At 28.5% G+C, this 20,281-nt stretch overlaps 1 protein-coding gene across 1 annotated transcript in view; it reads left to right on the top strand.

The window, feature by feature from the left end:
• Positions 1–20,281, top strand: part of Karybeta3 (karyopherin beta 3) — an 80,405-nt gene that overhangs the window by 44,605 nt on the left and 15,519 nt on the right. The window contains exons 8-18 of the mRNA XM_067279938.1: positions 432–555; positions 987–1,074; positions 1,940–2,046; positions 2,189–2,313; positions 8,382–8,471; positions 10,794–10,967; positions 11,568–11,668; positions 14,460–14,577; positions 18,116–18,199; positions 18,269–18,401; positions 18,600–18,661. Coding sequence (XP_067136039.1) covers positions 432–555; positions 987–1,074; positions 1,940–2,046; positions 2,189–2,313; positions 8,382–8,471; positions 10,794–10,967; positions 11,568–11,668; positions 14,460–14,577; positions 18,116–18,199; positions 18,269–18,401; positions 18,600–18,661 — 1,206 coding nt within the window. The remainder of the gene's footprint in view (positions 1–431; positions 556–986; positions 1,075–1,939; positions 2,047–2,188; positions 2,314–8,381; positions 8,472–10,793; positions 10,968–11,567; positions 11,669–14,459; positions 14,578–18,115; positions 18,200–18,268; positions 18,402–18,599; positions 18,662–20,281) is intronic.

Here is a 20,281-nt window from a genome sequence, read left to right as displayed (position 1 = left end):
TCACGAAACAATGGATTTCTCAGAATAACAGATGAATGTTAAAATGAGATTCTACTGTATTTGAATCCAGAAAATGGTTTAAGGCTAATTAAATGGCACTCTAAATTTGTCATTCAAATGTTTATGTTACTTACCTCTACTTATCAAAAAGTTACAATAAGACCTTGAAAATGAGTTTCAAGATCAACAAAAAGGTCCCATCCAATTCTCCATGCATGATTTCCTATGTAACTACATGAATAAAATTAATATACTTTTGGAATGAAAAAAGTACAAGAGACTTTTTTCACCTTGAATACAGGTGTGTATACATACATTTATAACATTATTACTATATTTTTCAAAGATATACTTTTCCAATATATTTAAATTAATTTAAGATTATTTTATAGAACATTGAACAATAATAATTTTATTGTTGGTTTTTAAAGGTTGTATCTGAATCAAGTATGCAAGATACATTCCGACATTTAGCTCTTGAAATAGTTGTAACTTTATCAGAAACGTCACCTGGAATGATACGTAAACTTGGTAGCAAACATATTTCACAGTTAGGTAAGAAAAATATATATTTGTATTTACACACAAGATTTACAAACTATTTTATTCACATATCACATTCCTTGATAAAACTGAAAAACCGTTATAGATTTATTATAAATAACATCTTGTATACTGGTGACAGTTTTTTATATTAAATAATATACGATAATACAATATTCTTACAATATTATTGGATAAAACTTATTTTTATATTAACAAACTGTGCGAATAAAAAATTAGTTAAATATTTATTAATATAATTGATATAATGCATTCATTGACAAAAAAATTTTGCAATAATATTAAAATAATATACTTTAATATTATTTAATATTTATACTTTTAATATTACTTAAGAATATTATTAAGACAATTCTGAATAAGAAGAATTGTCTAGAATTTGACTTTTGACTGATAGTTAATTACTTCTACAATACTTTTAGTTCCTCAGATATTTGCAATGATGATGGACGTTGAAGATGAACCAGATTGGGCAATATCAGATGATGTTGATGAAGAAGATGCTGATACGTATGTTTTTTATTGAATTTTTACAAATGTATTAAAAAAAAAATCTTGCAACTTTTTAAATAGTAATGTTTTAATAATTTTTTGTAAAGAAAAAGCCAGTTTCCTTTAAAAAGACCTCCTGGAAGGCATCTCCCCTAGGCAGATTGCCCAAGTGTTGCATTGCCATAACTTAAAACAACAACAACAGTTAACATTCAGAATGTGTGGTGGCTTTTAACCATAATAAATCTGTTGCACAGTGGTTTTTAACTTTAGCAGCTGATTTTTATTTCATTGTGTATAGTATATCAAGCACCTACAAGTATAATGCCTTTAGCACTTTTTAGCAAAACAAAAGAAACAAATGTGTATTTTTCTCCATACATTTTATTTCTTTGAGATTTTTTTAAGTATGAAAATTAAATTTCTAGAAAAACATATAGAACTAATGTTGTTCAGCATTAAAAATTGTAAATAAAAATGTTTCAAGGCTAGAATCGATATTTTAAAGTTACAAACCACTGTGCGTTGTATGATCTATCGTGGTTGTATCAGCTAATGTTAAGAACGTGTTATGGCTTTTCTTAATTACCGCAATGTGTCGTGGTCAAATGTCATGAAAGCCACGACACAAATTTCTCTTTGTGGCCATTTTGAATTATCCACAACATGTTGTGGTCATATTTTTTTGCTCAATGAGTGATTTTGGTCTTTGAGCCTAACATATATATTTAAAGAAGTTTTAAGAATAGTTTATTAACATTTTTGCTTAAACTATTTTTAATAATATTTTATAGAAAGTTAGCTTAATAACTTTTTGTTTTTTAAATAGATAATACAGTAAAACTAAGGTAATATCTAATTGAATTCTTTTATATTTAAACAGAAATGCTGCAGTTGGTGAATCTTCACTTGATAGGCTTGCATGTTCTCTTGGTGGGAAGTCCATTTTGCCTTTAGTAATAAATTATTTACCACAAATGTTGTCTAGTCGTAAGTATTATATTATATAGCAAAAAGTGATGTGTTTGTTTGTATGTATGTATGTATGTATACACACACACACACACACACACACACACACACACACACTATGTATTATTAATTGGATTTAATTTATGTTAAAAATTTACAGCTGATTGGAAGCATCGTCATGCAGGATTAATGGCTGTATCTGCAGTTGGAGAAGGTTGCCATAAGCAGATGGAAGTTTTATTAGGACAAGTAGTAGATACTGTGCTACCATATTTACAAGATTCAGTATGTTTTTGTTTTTAATTTTACAATAAATAAAAGTGTTGGAATTGCATATGAATGATAATTACATATTTAAAAATTTCTTATAAATAATTAATTAATTAGAGCCGATACTGTACGAATAATAATATTATAATAAGATCAAATTTTTTTTATTTATTTTTAATATCTGTTTTTGTTTTCTCTTTGTAATCATGTAAGAACTTTTCAAGGAATAATTGATAATATTATTATACACCCACTTAAAAAGTTTTTCATTAGTGAAGTTTATGAGAACAAACTAAAAATGGCTATGTAAAAACTGACAATTGCAATTAAATTGTTCTATTTGCAGAAAAGAAGGAATATCTATTGAAAACAATTGCTTCTTGAAACAAGAGATTTTTAAACTTCTCCTATTTTGTATTACTTTCATCACTAGTATTCTTCTGATAGTTTTTTCTCTCACTAGTACTGTATGTTATTTTTGCCATATTTATATGTATATATATCCTATCATACTGTTACAGAATTATCTAATGCATTTTCCTCCATCATAAATAGCCCTCCAGAATGCATATTGACAAGATTATGTTGTTATAAGTACACTTTTTCCTGGTTATGGGATTCTTTGGGATTTGTGTCAGGTGAGATCAGTGGTTACTCTTACTAGTCAATGTCAGCATTCTAGAAATATATATTGACCAATCAAGCATGGTGAAATCAATAGATATTAACAATTATGCTTTAGCCTTGTTGTGGTAGAAACAGACAACAAAAGACTTGAAGATTATATAGTGATTTCTGTAAAGATATAGGCTTCAACTATGAAAGACACTGTTTATAGTTGCAACTCAGAATATGCAGATTCATTTCTTTTCTAGATGTAATATTGGTAGATACTGTTGGCGATACGAATACTCTATGATCTGGGCATACGAATACTCAAGGATCTGAAACTAATGCACATATGCTTGTAGAGCGCGAACGAAATGACCTTCTGAAATTGACAAATTACTCCTGCAATTTGGATTGTGGGAGAAATTTGCCAATTTTTATAAAAAACTTCCTGCAGAATTGAAGATTTCCAGTTAGGATGGGCACCACTTTATCTAGACCTTTCACATAAGAAGGTGTTCCTCAAGGTCCTATTTTGAGTGTAACTCTGTTCCTAATTAAAATTAACAGCATAGATAACTGTCTCCCTCCCAGTGTGAAACACTCTGTATGAGGATGACTTTCAGATCTCTTGTCAGTCTAGTAACGTGATTTTTATCAAGAGATAACTGCAAACTTTCTTAAATCGCATATACAATTGGTCCAAGACCAATGGTTTTGCCTTTAACACAGAGAAAACCTCATGCATCTACTTTTGCTGAAACATGGTTTGCACCTTGATCCTGAAATCCACCTAAATGAGATTAAAATCTCAATGGTCAATGAAACTAAGTTTCTGGTTATTCTGTTTGACCAAAAATTGACCTTGTCACATTTGCACAATTTGAAGATTAGATGTCTAAAGTCTCTAAACCTCTTAAAGGTACTATGCTGCTCATCCTGGGGAGCAGACAAATGTTCTGTGCTCAGAGTATATAGGACCCTTGTCTGCTATAAGCTGGATTATGGATGCATTATATATGGCCCGAGAATCTACTCTTCAGATGCTGGATTCAATCCACCATCAAGCATTGCATTTGTGTTGAAACTTTTGTCCAAAGCCTGTATGTGGATGCTTATAAGCCTTCACTATCCCTCAGGAGAGAACAGTTGTCTTTCTTCTATTACCTTAAACTGAAATCTTAGACTAAACCTTCAGTTTATTATATAGTATCAAATACTCAGCTGGAAAGATTATTTGCAGCTTGCCCACTTAGTGTCTCTACATTCAACATAAGAATGGAGAATGTAAGCAACACAATTGAACTGGATACAAGCAACATTTCACAGCTCAAGGTTAATAGTATATCACCTTGGTCAGCTCCTGTGATAAAAATTGACCTTAGCTTAAAGCACTTTCCTAAGGAATCCACTCCAGATTGTGTATATAGACAGCACTTTGCAAAATCAAACACAGTCATAGGAATTTAATTCCTATTTACACTGATGGATCCAAATTGGATAACTACAAGGGTAGGCTGAAAACTAATGCACACATGCTTGTAGAGTGCAAATGAAATGACCTTCAGAAGCATGCCAGGTGGCATGTGGAAGTAACATTCCCCATCTATACGCATGAGCAGGTTTTAGGTCGTTGTGTTCATCCAGTGTATTTCAAGAAATGGAAGTATAGAGACATGTTTTAGTGCTATGTCAACTCGAGTTAAATAGCGTGCTGTTATTGAATTTTTAACTGCTGAAAAAGTGACTCCTACTGAGATTCATTGTCGTTTAAAGGCTGTTCATGGTGATGATGCTGTTGATAGGTCTACTATAAATAAATGGGTAATAAAATTTTGTGGTTGCAAGCCTGGAAAAGCCATAATTGTTGATGAAACATGCAGCGGATGTCCAATCGCTGCCACAGACGATAAACATTGCAAACTTGTCAATGATTTGATTCAAAATGACTGGCGAATCACTCAAAAGTGTATCGCAAACCATATTGGAATATCCAAGGAATGTGTCGGCTTCATTATTGAACAATTGGGATACTGTAAAATCTGTGCCCGATGGGTACCACACCTTCTTGTGAGAACAAACAGTGTCGATTGGAATGCTGCGAGCAACTTTTGCAGTGCTACTATGACAAAGGAGATGATTTTCTTTTAAATATTGTGATGGGACAAGTCATGGGTCTGTCATTACAACCTGGAAGATAAAAAACAGAGCACTGAATATCGACATTTGTCTTCTTCCCAGGCAAAAAAGTTCAAAACACAACCATCCACAAAAAACTTTTGACTATGTTTTGTGATTCTCACCGAGTTTATGTGACCAATTTTCTTGAACGAGAGGCAATGGTAAATTCTTCTCAGTACATACAGACTCTAAAACACCTCCAATGTCGAGTTTGTCGTGTTAGAAGCAGCCTGGCTCCAGTAATCTTGCAACATGACAATGCTCGTCCACATACCTTGCATGCAACTGGAGAGGCTCTGTGAAACCTGAAGTTTGAACCAATTCCACAGACTCCTTATTCCCCCAATCTTGCGCCATGCAATTTTTATTTTTTCCTCTACTCGAGAGATCTCAAGGGTAATCATTACACCTCAGATGATGAGGTGAAGGCAGCTGTCAAGTTCTGGATTTGAGAAAAGTTGGAAGAATTTTTCAGTGACGGAATGAAAAAACTTGTTACATGTTGGGAGAACTGTGTTAGCCTTAATGGTGACTATGTTGAAAAATAAATATATGATTTTGAAGCTTAAGAATTGTACTTTAATGTACTTTTTGCCTGATCTTGCTATTTGTTTTTGTTTGTGTTCTACAAGCATGTGCGCATTACTTTTCAGCCTATCCTCGTATGTTGGCTTAGCTTCCATCTGCCAGGATGAAATCATGACAGAACAAATACCACCAAATTCTTCTATTTTCACTACAGAGCTGCAGGCATCCACTTAACCTTAAAGTATGTAAGTAGAAAAAGTTATTGTTACTGCATGATTTACACTTACTCAGTTCGTGCACTTTAGGCTGATCTCGTCTGAACCTAGTTTTCACTCCATAGTGATTAAAATTTGTAAACTGATTTGCCATCTTTTTGTGAGTAATTTCTCTAAAATTTTGTTGAGTTCCAGTCCATGTAGGTAAAAGAGGGAATGAACAAGCTGACAAAGTTGCAAAGTCAGCAAGTCCTTTACAGCATTCAATTCCTATTGAAGGAGGTGACTTGAAGCTAGTCACTAAAAAATGACTAGCAGAGAGATGGCAAAATATGTGGAATGCACAAGTCTACAATAAACTACATGAGATCAAACCTTTGGTTGAAAATTGGACACAATGAGGTTTATGAAAGATCTGAAGTAATCCTTACCTGCTTGAGGATTGACATACTCAGCTGACTCATCAATACCTTCTGAAGAGTAAAGAGCAGCCTATATGCCAGAGGTGGGCAAGCAAGAGTTCAGTGGGAGCCGAAATGTAGGTTTTGCGAAATGCATGGGAGCCGCAGTTCTGTACTGTCGTGGCAGATAGTATGGTAAGGCTGGGAAGGATAGCACTTTCAGCAAGAGCCGCATGTAACTCAAAAAGAGCCGCATTTGCCCATGCCTACTATATGCCATTAGTGTAACTGTATCTTAAGTGTGAAATATATAATGTATGAATGTTCCAAATTTGAGAGTACCTGTGAACAGCATTTTGCAAATATAAAATTTATTGGGCATTTTGGGCCAGAGGCCAAACATTAACACAATACTGGACTTTCTGAAAGTCATTAATGTATATAAACATGTTTTATTATTTTATTGTATATTATAGTTCTAAATTTGTGTTGTTGTTAAGTATACCCTGTTAAACAATACTGAATTTATTTATTTGTTTGTTTTTCTTTTCTACCTTACATTGTTATCAATTTTTTTATGTATACCATTTGATATGGTGCAGCATAGCCTGTAAGGCTTTTGTGCGAAAAAACCAGCCAACAACCTGTTTCCAAGATATTTAAGTGGATTTCTAATTATACATTTGTGATTCTCATTTAACACCACTGTAAGTTACAGTAGAATTCTTACAGTGGTAAATTCTTACCACTGTAAGAATTCAATGCTATTTCTTGTCATAGATGTTTAGCAGAAAACTTGATTTATGGTGTCAGTTCTGTATTATGTATATTGACACATTCATTGTGGGATTCTCAAAAGGAAAAAAATTCTTTTAAAGCCCAATTATATTGTTGAAGCTTAAAATATGAAAATAGCTGCTGTAAATGCTGTTGGCTGTTGTTGCTTGTGGCTAATCATTATAGCAGTATTTCCTAACTTGAGATATACATATCCTTAAGGAAAATATTGAAAAAAAAAATTTTTAATACAGTGGAGCGCTGTTTATCTGAATCAATTGGGGGCTGGGGTTGTTCAGATAACTGATTTTTTCGGATAACCGATTATGTACGAAAAAATATAACAACTTATCCGATGTTGAAATTTTTCTCTGTTGCATGTCGCTTCATGTTGAATTTTCGTCGATTTTAAGCCTAACAAAAATTTTTATAATAATAATCGAGGCTATTGTATTGTTAAAAATTATTTCTTTATTTTGTACAAACAAAATAAATATATTGAAAAATATAAAAACAAAAAAATTATACTTTAGAAGTTAATCTAGTATCAAAAACGTTCGATTCAGCATGACACAGTCTGACTGGAAAGCTTTCGGTTAACCAGCTTTCGGATAAACGACGCTCTACTGTAGCTGAAAAATATAATTTTAAATTGACAATTTTTTCATTTTAAAAGAAGTCTATAATTTGACAATCAAAATTTTATGGATTTTGTTTCTGAAATATACTGAGTTATTTAGAATGAATTATGATAATCCTTGTGGCTACAACAATGTATACACTTATCATTGTGATTATTGTACTATTTAATTATAAAACATTTTTTCTTATAATTTATTTTAAAATTTAAATTACCTGATATTTGAAAGTCATTCAATAAAATTCTTTAACTATTTTCAATTTATGGACATTCAGGAGTACACAAATTTTTATTTATATCATATAATTTGATAAATTAAAGACTTATTTTATGGAGATGGATGACTTATGTCATTTAAATAGTCCTTATGTAGAATGCATTTTGAGTCTTAGATTCTTCTCAATTGCAGACTATTCTGTAAGGGTAAAACTAGTTCTGAGTGAAGTCAAAAGGAAAATAAAAATATTTTTAAAAACTTTTTCAAATTGAAATATTAATACATCTTAAAATCTATGTTGAGATTAATGAAGTATATAAAAATGGAAATAAAATATTTTAAAAATAGATGTGAAAAATTTTTCTGAAAATTTTAGTAATAGTCACGTGGAAATGTAATTTATAACATCATCAAGATTAATTAGATTAAGAATTAAGAATTGAAATTCTGTAAAATTACTTAAATTTGATTATGTTTTGTAATTTTTTAAATATTAAATAATTTTAAAATTGCAGCATCCCAGAGTTCGATATGCAGCTTGCAATTGTATTGGTCAAATGGCTGCAGATTTTGCTCCAATTTTTGAAAAAAAATTTCATGAAAAGGTAAAATTTACTTGATTATTATTTTTATTTTAGTGTAAGTTTTAAAGTAATTGTGTGATAATTAATTACATTCTCAGTTTCATTAGAATATAAAAATACACATTGCTTTTAAACAATTTTATATAATCTATTTTTATTAATGTATTATGTAAACTTCTGAATGTTAAAGAAGTTTGAGAAAGCAAGTACCAACTTCTTATGAATTGGGTATTATAGATCATTCTGGTACTCAAAATATCCAAATATACAATTTTTTAAACTGAATTTTAAAAAATTTTAATTATCATTCTTTCCTTTGGAACCAAATTCTATATCGTGGAAATTAAACTTATTTTAATTGTCTCTAGGGTATACAAGATTTGCCAAAATCATTTTTATCTAACAACAGCATAAGTTGCTGCATTCTGTCTTTTTATTTTTATAACAAATGGTAGAATAAGCTGAAGAAGATATATATATAGTAAAATTGTTAAGTGTTATCTTACAAAGAATGTATCTTTTCCCATAAAATTCAACTTAAATATGTATTATATTATGTGTAATTTTCATGTGTAAAAAAATTCTACATAAGTATACAATAAAATCTTACTTTGTAGCTATCCCTGCAGTTTCCCCATAAAAGTACCTAAGTTGTAATATATATCAAATTCAACTTGTGGCAACCTCACTTAAATGGCCAGACAGGAGGGTCTAAAAGTAATATTTATCCCAATTTACAGGATATGGCTAACAGAAGAAGAAAACCACGCATTTCTAAACTCAATGTACTGTTTAGAGCAATTTTAAGTGAACTAAGTTTGTTTTTAGAGTTTTCAAACAGTTTGCTGAGATCCCTTTGACAGATAATGTTTCAAATAAAATAAATCTTTACTTACATTTGACAAATTAAATTTGTTTCTAGAATTTAGTAAGAAAAAATATAATTACATATTTGTTCAATACAGTTATACAAAATCTGATTTTATTTTGTAAAAGTATAACTGTGTAAATCAGTGATGATTGGAATACATCACTAATATGCCATTTGCAACACTGAATGAATAAAAATATCAATGAATCTGATGTTAAAGCTGGTTTAATTATTAACACTTTTTTTTAAGACTTGGGCAGTCTACATATCTAATGACTTTAATAATTTTTTCTAAATTCTTCTATTAAAATAAAGTATCTAAATAAAACCTTTACCATCATTTCATAAACATATTAATTTCATTTATGATAAAATTAACTAAAAATTATAATTTCAGTTTATCTGTGAGAATTGTTTTTGTTATTTATATATATCAGCTGACCCGGCCACGCGTTGTTGTGGCTCAAAATGTATCTATTATAAATGTGTAACACTTCCCCCATGGGGGGAATTTCAAAAAATCCCTTTTTAGTGTATATTCTGTTGACGTCACCTATTAAAACGCAAAAAACCGCATGTAAAATAGTATAAATAGAAGCCGAGTTCTTCACGGTAAGTCTTAATCCTGTCCCTTTCCCCGCTGGGGAATATCGAAAAATCCCTTTTTAGTGTATATTCTGTTGACGTCACCTATTAGAACGCAATTAAAAACGCAAAAAACCGCATGTAAAATAGTATAAATAGAAGCCGAGTTCTTCACGGTAAGCCTTAATCCCGTCCATCTCCCCCCGTAGGGGGAATTTCGACATGTATATTATATAAAAACATGTGCATATTCGAATGCAACGTTGTGTCAAAATTTCAAAGGAATCGGTAGGAACAAACAAACGTTGTATTTTATTTATATAGATAGGTAGAAAATGATCTGCTTAGGTCCATTCTCACAGAAAAGCATAATGCCTCACAGAAAAGCAAACTTAGGTCGTCTGAAGTTAGCGCCATCTGTTGGACATAAAAGCCTTAATCCATATATAAATATATTTTTGAAAGGGGGGGGGATGGTGATCTTCACATATGCCACAAAACCTTCGTGGGAATGTATTAAACAACTTCCCAAAGTTTCATGGCAATCGGATAACATGGTGTGGTAATGCATGAAGGACAAACACACACACACACACACACACACACACACACCACACACATAATTTCAGTTTATCTGTGAGAATTGTTTTTGTTATTTATACATACCATAATAATAATCAGGGTAATAAGCAAAAAATAATTAAATCTAGGAATTTATCCAGAAAACTTATTCTAACATTATGTTTATATATGTATTAATACATAAAAAAGTGCAATAAATCATTTTATAAAAGTTATATTATAGAAAGTTTTTTGTCAATGTTAATTTAAATTTTTCTATTGAAATTTTTTAAAATGTTAATCATGTTGTTAATATTTTTTTTTAGGTGATACCTGGCTTGCTTCATTTATTGGATGATAATGCACATCCTCGTGTTCAAGCCCATGCAGGAGCTGCTTTAGTAAACTTTTTTGAAGACTGCCCAAAGAACGTTCTAATCCCATACTTGGATAGTATTGTTGCCAAGTTAGAGACTGTTCTTAGCTCAAAATTTAAAGAAGTAAGAAAATAAATAATTTATATATATTTTTTTATATTAATTTTTATAAATTGTTGGTTTTCTAAAAGTACATGAAAAAATAATTTTCTTTCCCATTTTTTTATTTAATAGTAGTATGCAAATTGTTGATATACTTTTCTATTACAAACTTACTGTATTTACTCGTGTATAAGACAATCTCGCATATAGGATGAGGTGTGACTTTAGAGATCAAAATAAAGAAAGTTAGATTTATTAATACAATTCTAATTTTATTTTGTTTGAATCACAAATAAAATATTATCAAATGCACACATTAAGGCAAACATTTAACTTACATGATTTTTAGTATCCAATGTCTCAGTCTTAGTTGTAAGTTGTTAATGAATGCTAGGCTATCTAGGCACTAAAATTCAGATAATTTAAAAATTATAACACATGATTTTTTTTAGTACTTAGTGCTTTTATGATTCTTTGACCTCTGATAATGAATCAAACTTCATTAAAATAACAATAATTTAGTAATATATATAATTATTAAATTTTTAAAAAGTTATTTTTTACAATTTTTATAAAAATTTTGAACATCATTTAGTATAGTAATATTTTTAATCATTTTAGTTAGTTGAAAAAGGTACAAAATTGGTGCTGGAACAAATGGTTGTTACATTAGCATCTGTTGCTGATACAGCTGAAGAAAAATTTATAAAATATTATGATAGGTACTGTGAATTTTTTAAAATACATTTTATTTTTGTTTAGTTTGTTTATTGAATAAGGAATAAGATTTAAAATTTTTTAAAATAATGATTTCATATAGATGTACAGGATACAGCACGAGAATATGATGGATTTTTAAAGAAGTTTTGTATGACACTGGGATTATTTTAGAACAATAAACATGCAGCTTATTAATTACCACTTATTTTTAAGAAATTAAGTGGTAATAAATTGAACTGGTAAATTGATTTTGAACATGGCCAGTGTTATTGAATCTTTTCCATGTGCTGTGCTTCAGAATAGTGTTAGGAAAAGGAATTTGTCTATGTCATGCAACTTTAAAATTATGCCAAAATCTTTTCTGTACCTGGATTATCAATTGCCTTTAAAATTGATAAATGCCTTTACAATAAAGGCATGTTTGCCCACTGACCAGTTCTCCATATTCATAGAGACAGTATGTCAACTGCACACTGTAGTTGTACAAAGCACAGCACATTCCCCATTCTTTGTTTATAAATATAACAGAATTTTGAAAACCATCACATTTTTGTGCTTCACGTTATATAATAGATTTGATTAAGATCATTACATCAATAAAATTGTGATAGCATTTTTTATTTACAGAAGTTTTATGATAAAGAAATTAGGTATAATTTTATTGTTATTTCAAAATTTTTACTTATTTATAATTTTTTTTTTTTTAATCTCTAAATTTAGTTGAAATTCCAAATCAGAAGAGTATAAAATTCATTTTAAGGCAATTAGTTTTTTTAAATTTCATTCATCTATTTCATATGAAATTTTTGATCAAATTATTCTTGCTTTCTTTACATAATTTGATCAAATTATGTAAAGAAAGCAATCAATTTTATTGTTTTTATGATATATAAAAAACCATTCAGACATAATATTTAAATTTAATATATATTTATTTTATAAGATTTTTTTTATCTACTTTATATTATATTTAAATATATTAAATCATATAAATACCATTTCGAAATAACTATTTTTTTTTATTAATATGTAAGCTTTCATTTTTAGATTAATATATATATATCAAATTTTAAATTAGAAATGTATAAAATATAATAAATTTTATTTGTAACAAAACATGATTAAATATTTTAAGAATTAAATATTGAAGTGAAAATTTATTAAAGATATACAAATTAAATAAAACAGATTTCAGCATTATTTTAGAAAATTTGATTTTCTTTTATGAAAAAATTGAATATTGTATTCTAGAATAAATCTGTGTGTGTGTGTGTGCACATGTATGTATGTATGTATATATATATATATATAGAGAGAGAGAATTGTTGTTAATAACATTAAAATTACTAGCATATAAATCTGTTTATATGTATCAAGTTGTCTGAAAAGTTCACAATTCAATTTTTATAATAAATAAATAATCATTTATTGGTGTCATTTTTGTAGAAAGTATGTTATGCTATGCGGAGTAAAATAATATTTGAATGACTAAATTTTTAAAATCAATGAAAATAAAGTGTATTTGAGATATGTGATGATGTACAAGTTGTAGGAGTGAGAAATAATGTAGCAGCTGCCAGTACATTTATGAAATTTATGGAGAAGACAGCATAAAAACTTTCATAGATAGTTTTCAAGATTTTGTCAAATGTTTTATAAAAGAAATCACAAACAGGCTAATCGGTGAAAGTTGATGATATCCAAAAATCTAAATGTTGAATCAAGTTATTAAATCATTCTCAATTAAACACCCAAATATTTACTAGTTGAAATACTAACAACACTAAATATTTTTAAAAATTTGTGATAGATTGAAAACCAATGAATTGGTGAACAGATGAAATTTATATATTATTGAAATGTATTGGTTCATGTAAACCTTGCACTTTATTTTTTAGCTTACTTGATAACACAACAAAAAATTGTTTTCTATGACAATGTTCATGGAAGATGCTATTGAATAGCTGCATGATATAGAATTATCTTCGATAATATCAAAACTAGATTACATTAAAAATACAGTGCTATGTATTTAACAATATTATTATTTATTATAATCATCATAGTTGATTAAAATGATAAGTGCCATGTTCAATTATGTAATTTGCAATGGCAATTATGCAAAAGCCAATACTAAAAAGACAGATATAGTTTTTTTAAGATTAACGCAAACAGTTACATGTTGAGGTGAAAGTTTATAGTGATTTGGAAAAGTTAAAGGTATTCAGCTAGAAGATTATGGATTGTTGTTGTATTTTCTTAATTTTATTTTCTATTCCTACAGAATGTTTTGAATGAAAAAAGTTTGACTAATTTAAAGATATATAGAATAATAATAATAATAATAATAATTATTGCTTTTTTTCTTCACTACTAGGTGCATTAATAGACACAAGGCATTTTTACTTTATCTTTATTCTGGATCCTCTATGGGCCAATACTCTATAGGCCTTGTGTCTATTAATGCATCTAGTAGTGAAGAAAAAAGCAATAAAAGGAAGACACGGTCTCGGAGTACACAACTATAATAATAATTATTCTTTAATTATTCTCTCTGAATTTTATGACAGACAGTTTTCATTTATCTTTGTGATAGGGATGGGTTTTAAGAGAATGAAGACAATTTATTTTTTATTATAGATTTATTATAAAATATGCAATTTGTTTTTATTAGTTAAAAAATTGGTGCAAATTTCCCAATTAATTTGTCAGTCATATTTATAACAAGTTAGTTAATTATATAAAATGTTTAGATATAAAATTTTTTTAATGGTATACTGTTTTTGATTTTAGATTTATGCCTTGTTTGAAATATATTATTGAGAATGCTACAAGTCAAGAACTGAGATTACTACGTGGAAAAACAATAGAATGTGTCAGTTTAATTGGTTTGGCTGTAGGAAGAGAAAAGGTTAAAAATACTAAATTTTTAACAATTTAGTAATTAATAGTTTTTTCTTTGTTTATTTTATTTAATAATTTAATTTATAAGTATATCTGAATTTCATGAAAATTAACAATAATTGAAAGGGCTTGATATTGTTTTGATGACTAAAAATATAATTGAAATTTCAGAAAATGAAATCTTTAATTCATTTCTAAAACAGTTATTAAAACTAATTAGAAAAGCTGATATTAATTTTCATGATACATATGCATACATGACTGTGGCAGTTAAGACTATAGTCTACAACTCTGGGTGACCGAGGATCAAATTTGGATGAACAATTCCAGGAACTTTTTATTGGCAATCTGTCCTGGATATGTCAGTCTTCATCCCTCACTACCCAGCCACCCCATTGTAAGCCTGATTCAACACATGATGAGTATGAAAAAAAGGTTCTCGTAATGACCATAGGGCAGAAAGAATTAAACATGAATTAAAAATAAAGAAATGAAGATGTATGTTTACATAGAGTAAAACCTCACATATATGGCCATCTTTAAAGTACAAAATTTCTGGCCACACAAGTGAGGTGGTTACCTAAGTGGAATTATGAAAAAACTGACATACAAAACTGTAATTAGAGTATCATAATGAATCCTGCTAAAAGTTTAATATGCAAAATCTCAGTAAACTGTTTCAAAACCATAATAAACCCACCATGTATACACTTCCAGAAATTCAAACAATACATTATGGTGCAGGCTAAACCATAAGAACACTAGTGCAGTTGCTACACTGTCTATAGCTATCTATCAGCTACAGTTGCCTGTCAGCACATATCATCTCTATCTGCTATACAGTTGCCTCTCTTGCAGTTTCAACAGTCATTAGGCCAGTCTTCTTCAACGATTTTTGAGTGTGCTTGAAAAAATTTTATTATCTCATTTGTATATTGTTTTATGTAACAAACACTTCTCACTGGGAACAGAAAACATTTCTTTCTTATGAATTTCCTTTGCAGGAAGTCTTTTTTTCCCCATAGAAAAGAAAAAACCCACAGACACAGCTGTATACTTTTAATTTATTGACAGTTTATTGTTTTTCTCTTATATTAAGAATAATCATTTTATAGATACTATATTTTCTTTATCTTTTGAATAATTACTGTATTTTACGGACTATAAGACGCACCTGAATTTTGGAGGCAATTTTTCGAAGAAAAAAGTGCGTCTTATAGTCCGTAAAATACGGTATAAATCAACTTTTTCACAGACGGACTTCCTGCTTTTATTACAATAAGTGGATATAACATTTTCAATCTAGGTTGATTAGCAGTGATTCATTAAAAATCATTTAAATTTCTTTGCTAATGAAGTGTTAACATATTAGTCTTCTATAATTGCTTTGTGTAGCAATGGATCAAAATAATTGTATTAAAAATTAATTTTAGTAATATGGCATATAATGTTTGTTTTTTATTGTTGTTTATTGTTTTCCTTTTTAAAATTCCTTTTACATTAGTTATAAAGAACCTGAATAGAATTTATATAATCTCATAAAAATTTAAAAAAAACATAAAACTAAGAAATAAAAATTAATATGATTGTAATCAAATTTTTATTGTTTGTTTTCAATTAATGAGTCATTACTTATTTTGTTTTTGTATAGATACAGATTGTAAAATTTAAAATTTTAAGTCAATCTAAAACAATATTAAAGTATTTTATTTCTTTACTATAGTTAAAATTAACTTCTCTGTTTTGTAGTAAAATGTATTAAAAATCACAAATTATTAATATAAAATTAATATACTAAAAAATTAAAAATTTGAAGAAACTAAGTTGTTTTTCTTTCAGCCATGTCCAATCACCAGGAACAAAAACAACAAAATCATTATCAGTGAATGCTTCTAACTGTTTTGAATAATTCTGCAGAGGTGTAGTCTCCAATAAAAGGTTGTCTCTGCAAACAAAGACTATTTTTGTTCCTCTTGATTGGACATAGCGGAAAGGAAGACAACTTAGTTTCTTCAAAGTTTTAATTTTTTAAAAAATACTGTCAGCCATTATAATTCAAATTAATGTACTAGTATTTTGCAATAGGTAAATTTTTGGATTATTTTATTTCAGCTTAAAATATCAGCTTTATTGATGTAAAGACTTATTTTAAAATTATTATTTATAAAATTCTTTCTTTTGTATAGAATATTGTAATATGTTAAATTTAGCATGAAATGTGACATACTATTTATTGACTTAAATTTAGAAAATTAAGCAATTATTTATTGTGACATCATCACAATGCAGGGTTGCAATTTTTAATCATATTTTCAATTTATTTAATTTAAAATATATGCTTTCCACTTCAAATTAGTAATATAGTGTCTTGCTCCTGTACATCATATTTTTCCTTTAACAACAGTCGTGCCAGTTATCTATCTAACTTATTTCAATAGAAAATTTTTGAATTGAAATAATGTGATTTTCAATTTGCATTGGAAGTTTGTATGTAGTCAGTCAGGGCCTTGTGTCCCTAATCTTTCCATATCTGGTCTCTGCTTTCATCTATCTAACTCTATTCTCAACATTAAGGAAAGACAGACTGACGACAGTGGGAATTTATAGGTCTACATTTTTTTTCAAATTGCAGTCCAATAATTTTGGAAAGTACGATTAAGAATTAAATGTTTCTAGTTTTTTATGTGGCTATTCTAGAATTATAAATAAAAAATAAAATTGTTCAGTTCAATTTTCAGAAAGTGATCATTACAAATCCAGAAACTTCTTAATCAGAAATTAAAAATTAATGTTAATATTTATAGATAATTACCACGAGAATTAATATTTTATAAACTTTGGAAGATTATTGTTTTATTATTATTTGAAAATGATGAACAGTAATAATAATTTTAGTTTTGTGTCCTTTATTTTATGTATAAAGTTACATAAAAAATTTTTTATATTAAATTTCTATTAAATGTGATATTATTAATGATTAGTTGGGCTCAAATTTGAACAAATTGTAGACCTATAAATTCCCATTGTCTGTTTGTCCTTAATCTCAAGAATGGAGTTAGGTAGATGAAATTTATGACTAGATATGGAACAATTAGGGCCAAAAGGCCCCGATTAACTATATACAAACTTCTGGTTTGCATCAGAAGTCATGTTATTTCATTTAAAAAATTTATCCCTGAAAGGAATTAGTTAGATGACCAGCATAACTATATTGCTAACAGGAAAAGTATGATGTACAGGGGCAAGACAGCTACTAATTTAAGGTGAATAGCATATATTTTAAGTTAAAAATATGGTTAAAAATTGCATGTCGACATTGTGACAATGTCACAATAAGTAATTGCTTGTTTATATTTAGATTGTTTAACTATAAAAATAATTTTAATAAATTTTCTGGCCATTCTATTACTGTTAAATTTTTAAAGTTAAATATGGATATTTTGTTATTACTGTACTTGTTCTAATGTAATGATTAAATTTTAAAAAACTTACAACTTATAAAAGATTGAATTGAAACCTATATTGATTTTTGATTCTTTTAACAGTTTATGGTTGATGCTAGTGGTGTTATGGATATGTTGTTAAAAAGTCAAACTGATGGTAACATGATGGCTGACGATGATCCACAGGTAATTTAAATATTTTAAACTTTTTTGAATGTGAGCTTATTTATTACATAATAATTTTTCAATTAAAAGTTAGCCTATATGATATCTGCTTGGGCAAGAATTTGCAAAATTCTTGGTAAACAATTTGAGCCATATTTACCATATGTAATGGGTCCAGTTTTAAAAGCTGCTTCATTGAAACCAGAGATTGCACTCCTTGACAGTAAGTTTTTTATTGTTTGTAATGTAAATCTAATTTTTAAAAAATTATTCATATTCTTAACTATTTATTGCATTTCACATATTTTCAGAAAGTAATGTAATAGTTCTTAAGGATATAACATTCTAAGTTTTAATCATAACATAACATTGCAGAATAATTTTATTTTAATAATTTTTAAAATTATTAATATATATATAGGTGAAGACATGAAAGTTGTTGAAGATGATGATGACTGGCAATTTGTGAGTCTTGGAGAGCAGGTAAGTTTTGCTGATTTTCAGTTTTGTAATTGTGATATGAAGTTTTAAGACATAAAAATATCTTAGTTTTAGTCTGTTTTGAATTATGTCTCAAAACAAAATTTCACTGTGTATTGTTAAAATTTGTTTATATCTAGAAGTTGGAATTATTATTTTACAATATTTAAATGTCAAATGATAAACATTATACAAAAATATAGCAGTTAAAATTTTTATTAAAGTAGCTGTTCTAAAAAACTGCTGTTGTTTAATTTTTAGAATATAGATAAAAATTTCAATAGACTCTTCTATGTTTGTAGTGAATAAAAAATGCAGTATTATATAAAATACTTATCAGAATTATTCAGATAATTTCTGATAATGTTACTTTGAACAGCAAAATATTCAATTCAGTTGTTTAAAAAGTAGTATAAACAAAGTACAGTAGAGAGTCGTTAATCCGAATCGCCGGTTATCCAAATGATTTTCAGTCGGACTGTGTCGTGCTGAATCGAACATTTTTGATACTAGATTTACTTCTAAAGTATAATTTTCATGTTTTTATATTCTTCAATATATTTATTTTGTTTGTACAAAATAAAGAAATAATTTTTAAATGATACAATAGCCTCAATTATTATAAAAATTTTCGTTAGGCTTAAAATCGACGAAAATTCAACACAAAGCGACATGCAACGGAGAAAAATTTGAACATCGGACAGGTTAATATATTTTTTCCGTACATAATCGGTATCCGAACAAATCACTAATCCGAACAACCCCAGTCCCAGGCCTCGGAGTCGCTCACTTTTCTCACTTGTACTCACTTTTCTGAAGTATCCTCACTTTTCTCACTTTTTTGGTCATTTTCACGTGCTTAATTAAGATGTGGGACAAACCAAAAATAATTTTAAAGCCAAACGAATTGCCGAATTATCGGACTATCGGAATAGAATTTTTTAGAAGAAAATACGCGGCCCTGAGCAGACTCAAAATTGCAACTGCCCGCTCAGTGTCGTTAGGTTATAGGAAACAAAAATTTATTTAACGTATTTAAAAAAAATCTTTCATGCACTTAAAAAATCCCTCTCATTACAAATTCAGAAGCCAGTGTTGAGTAAAGTTATGTACTCATGCCATATTTTCATTATTCGCCAAAATCTACCTTATCCGAATTGCATTTCCTTCTACAGAGTTTAAAAATAAGTATTCTAAGCATCCCTGCGGTTTTGGCTGTTTTCTAAGAAAATCACTAAAGTCCTTTTGCAGGGGAAAACACATTACGCAGAGGGATTAATCTCTCAAGCTGACAACACTGCTGCCGCTTTTAAATTCAAAATATATAATTATTAAAATTAACACGAGATAGTAGCGTAACCTCCTACCACTAAAAAAGATTTCGTTTCTGACCATTTAGTTATCCTGGTTATAGCCCAATAATTTGGCAGATTATTTGGTTTTAATTAACAATCGGGTTATGGAGTTGTCGTTTACAAAAATATTTTTTTACTTGATTTATCTTTAAATAATTTCATAAACTTGAGTTTAATAAAATTACTTTAATGATTTCATAGCATATTGTTAACGTTAAATCACATCTACATCTTCCCATAAATGTATGTTTAAATTGACTACAAGTAT

The sequence above is a fragment of the Centruroides vittatus genome, unplaced genomic scaffold, assembly GCF_030686945.1.
Source record: "Centruroides vittatus isolate TY-2023 unplaced genomic scaffold, ASM3068694v2 contig_879, whole genome shotgun sequence".
Taxonomy (NCBI): Eukaryota; Metazoa; Arthropoda; class Arachnida; order Scorpiones; family Buthidae; genus Centruroides; species Centruroides vittatus.
Note: the sequence above shows the minus strand (reverse complement) of the source record. Positions and strands in the feature narration are given on the sequence as shown.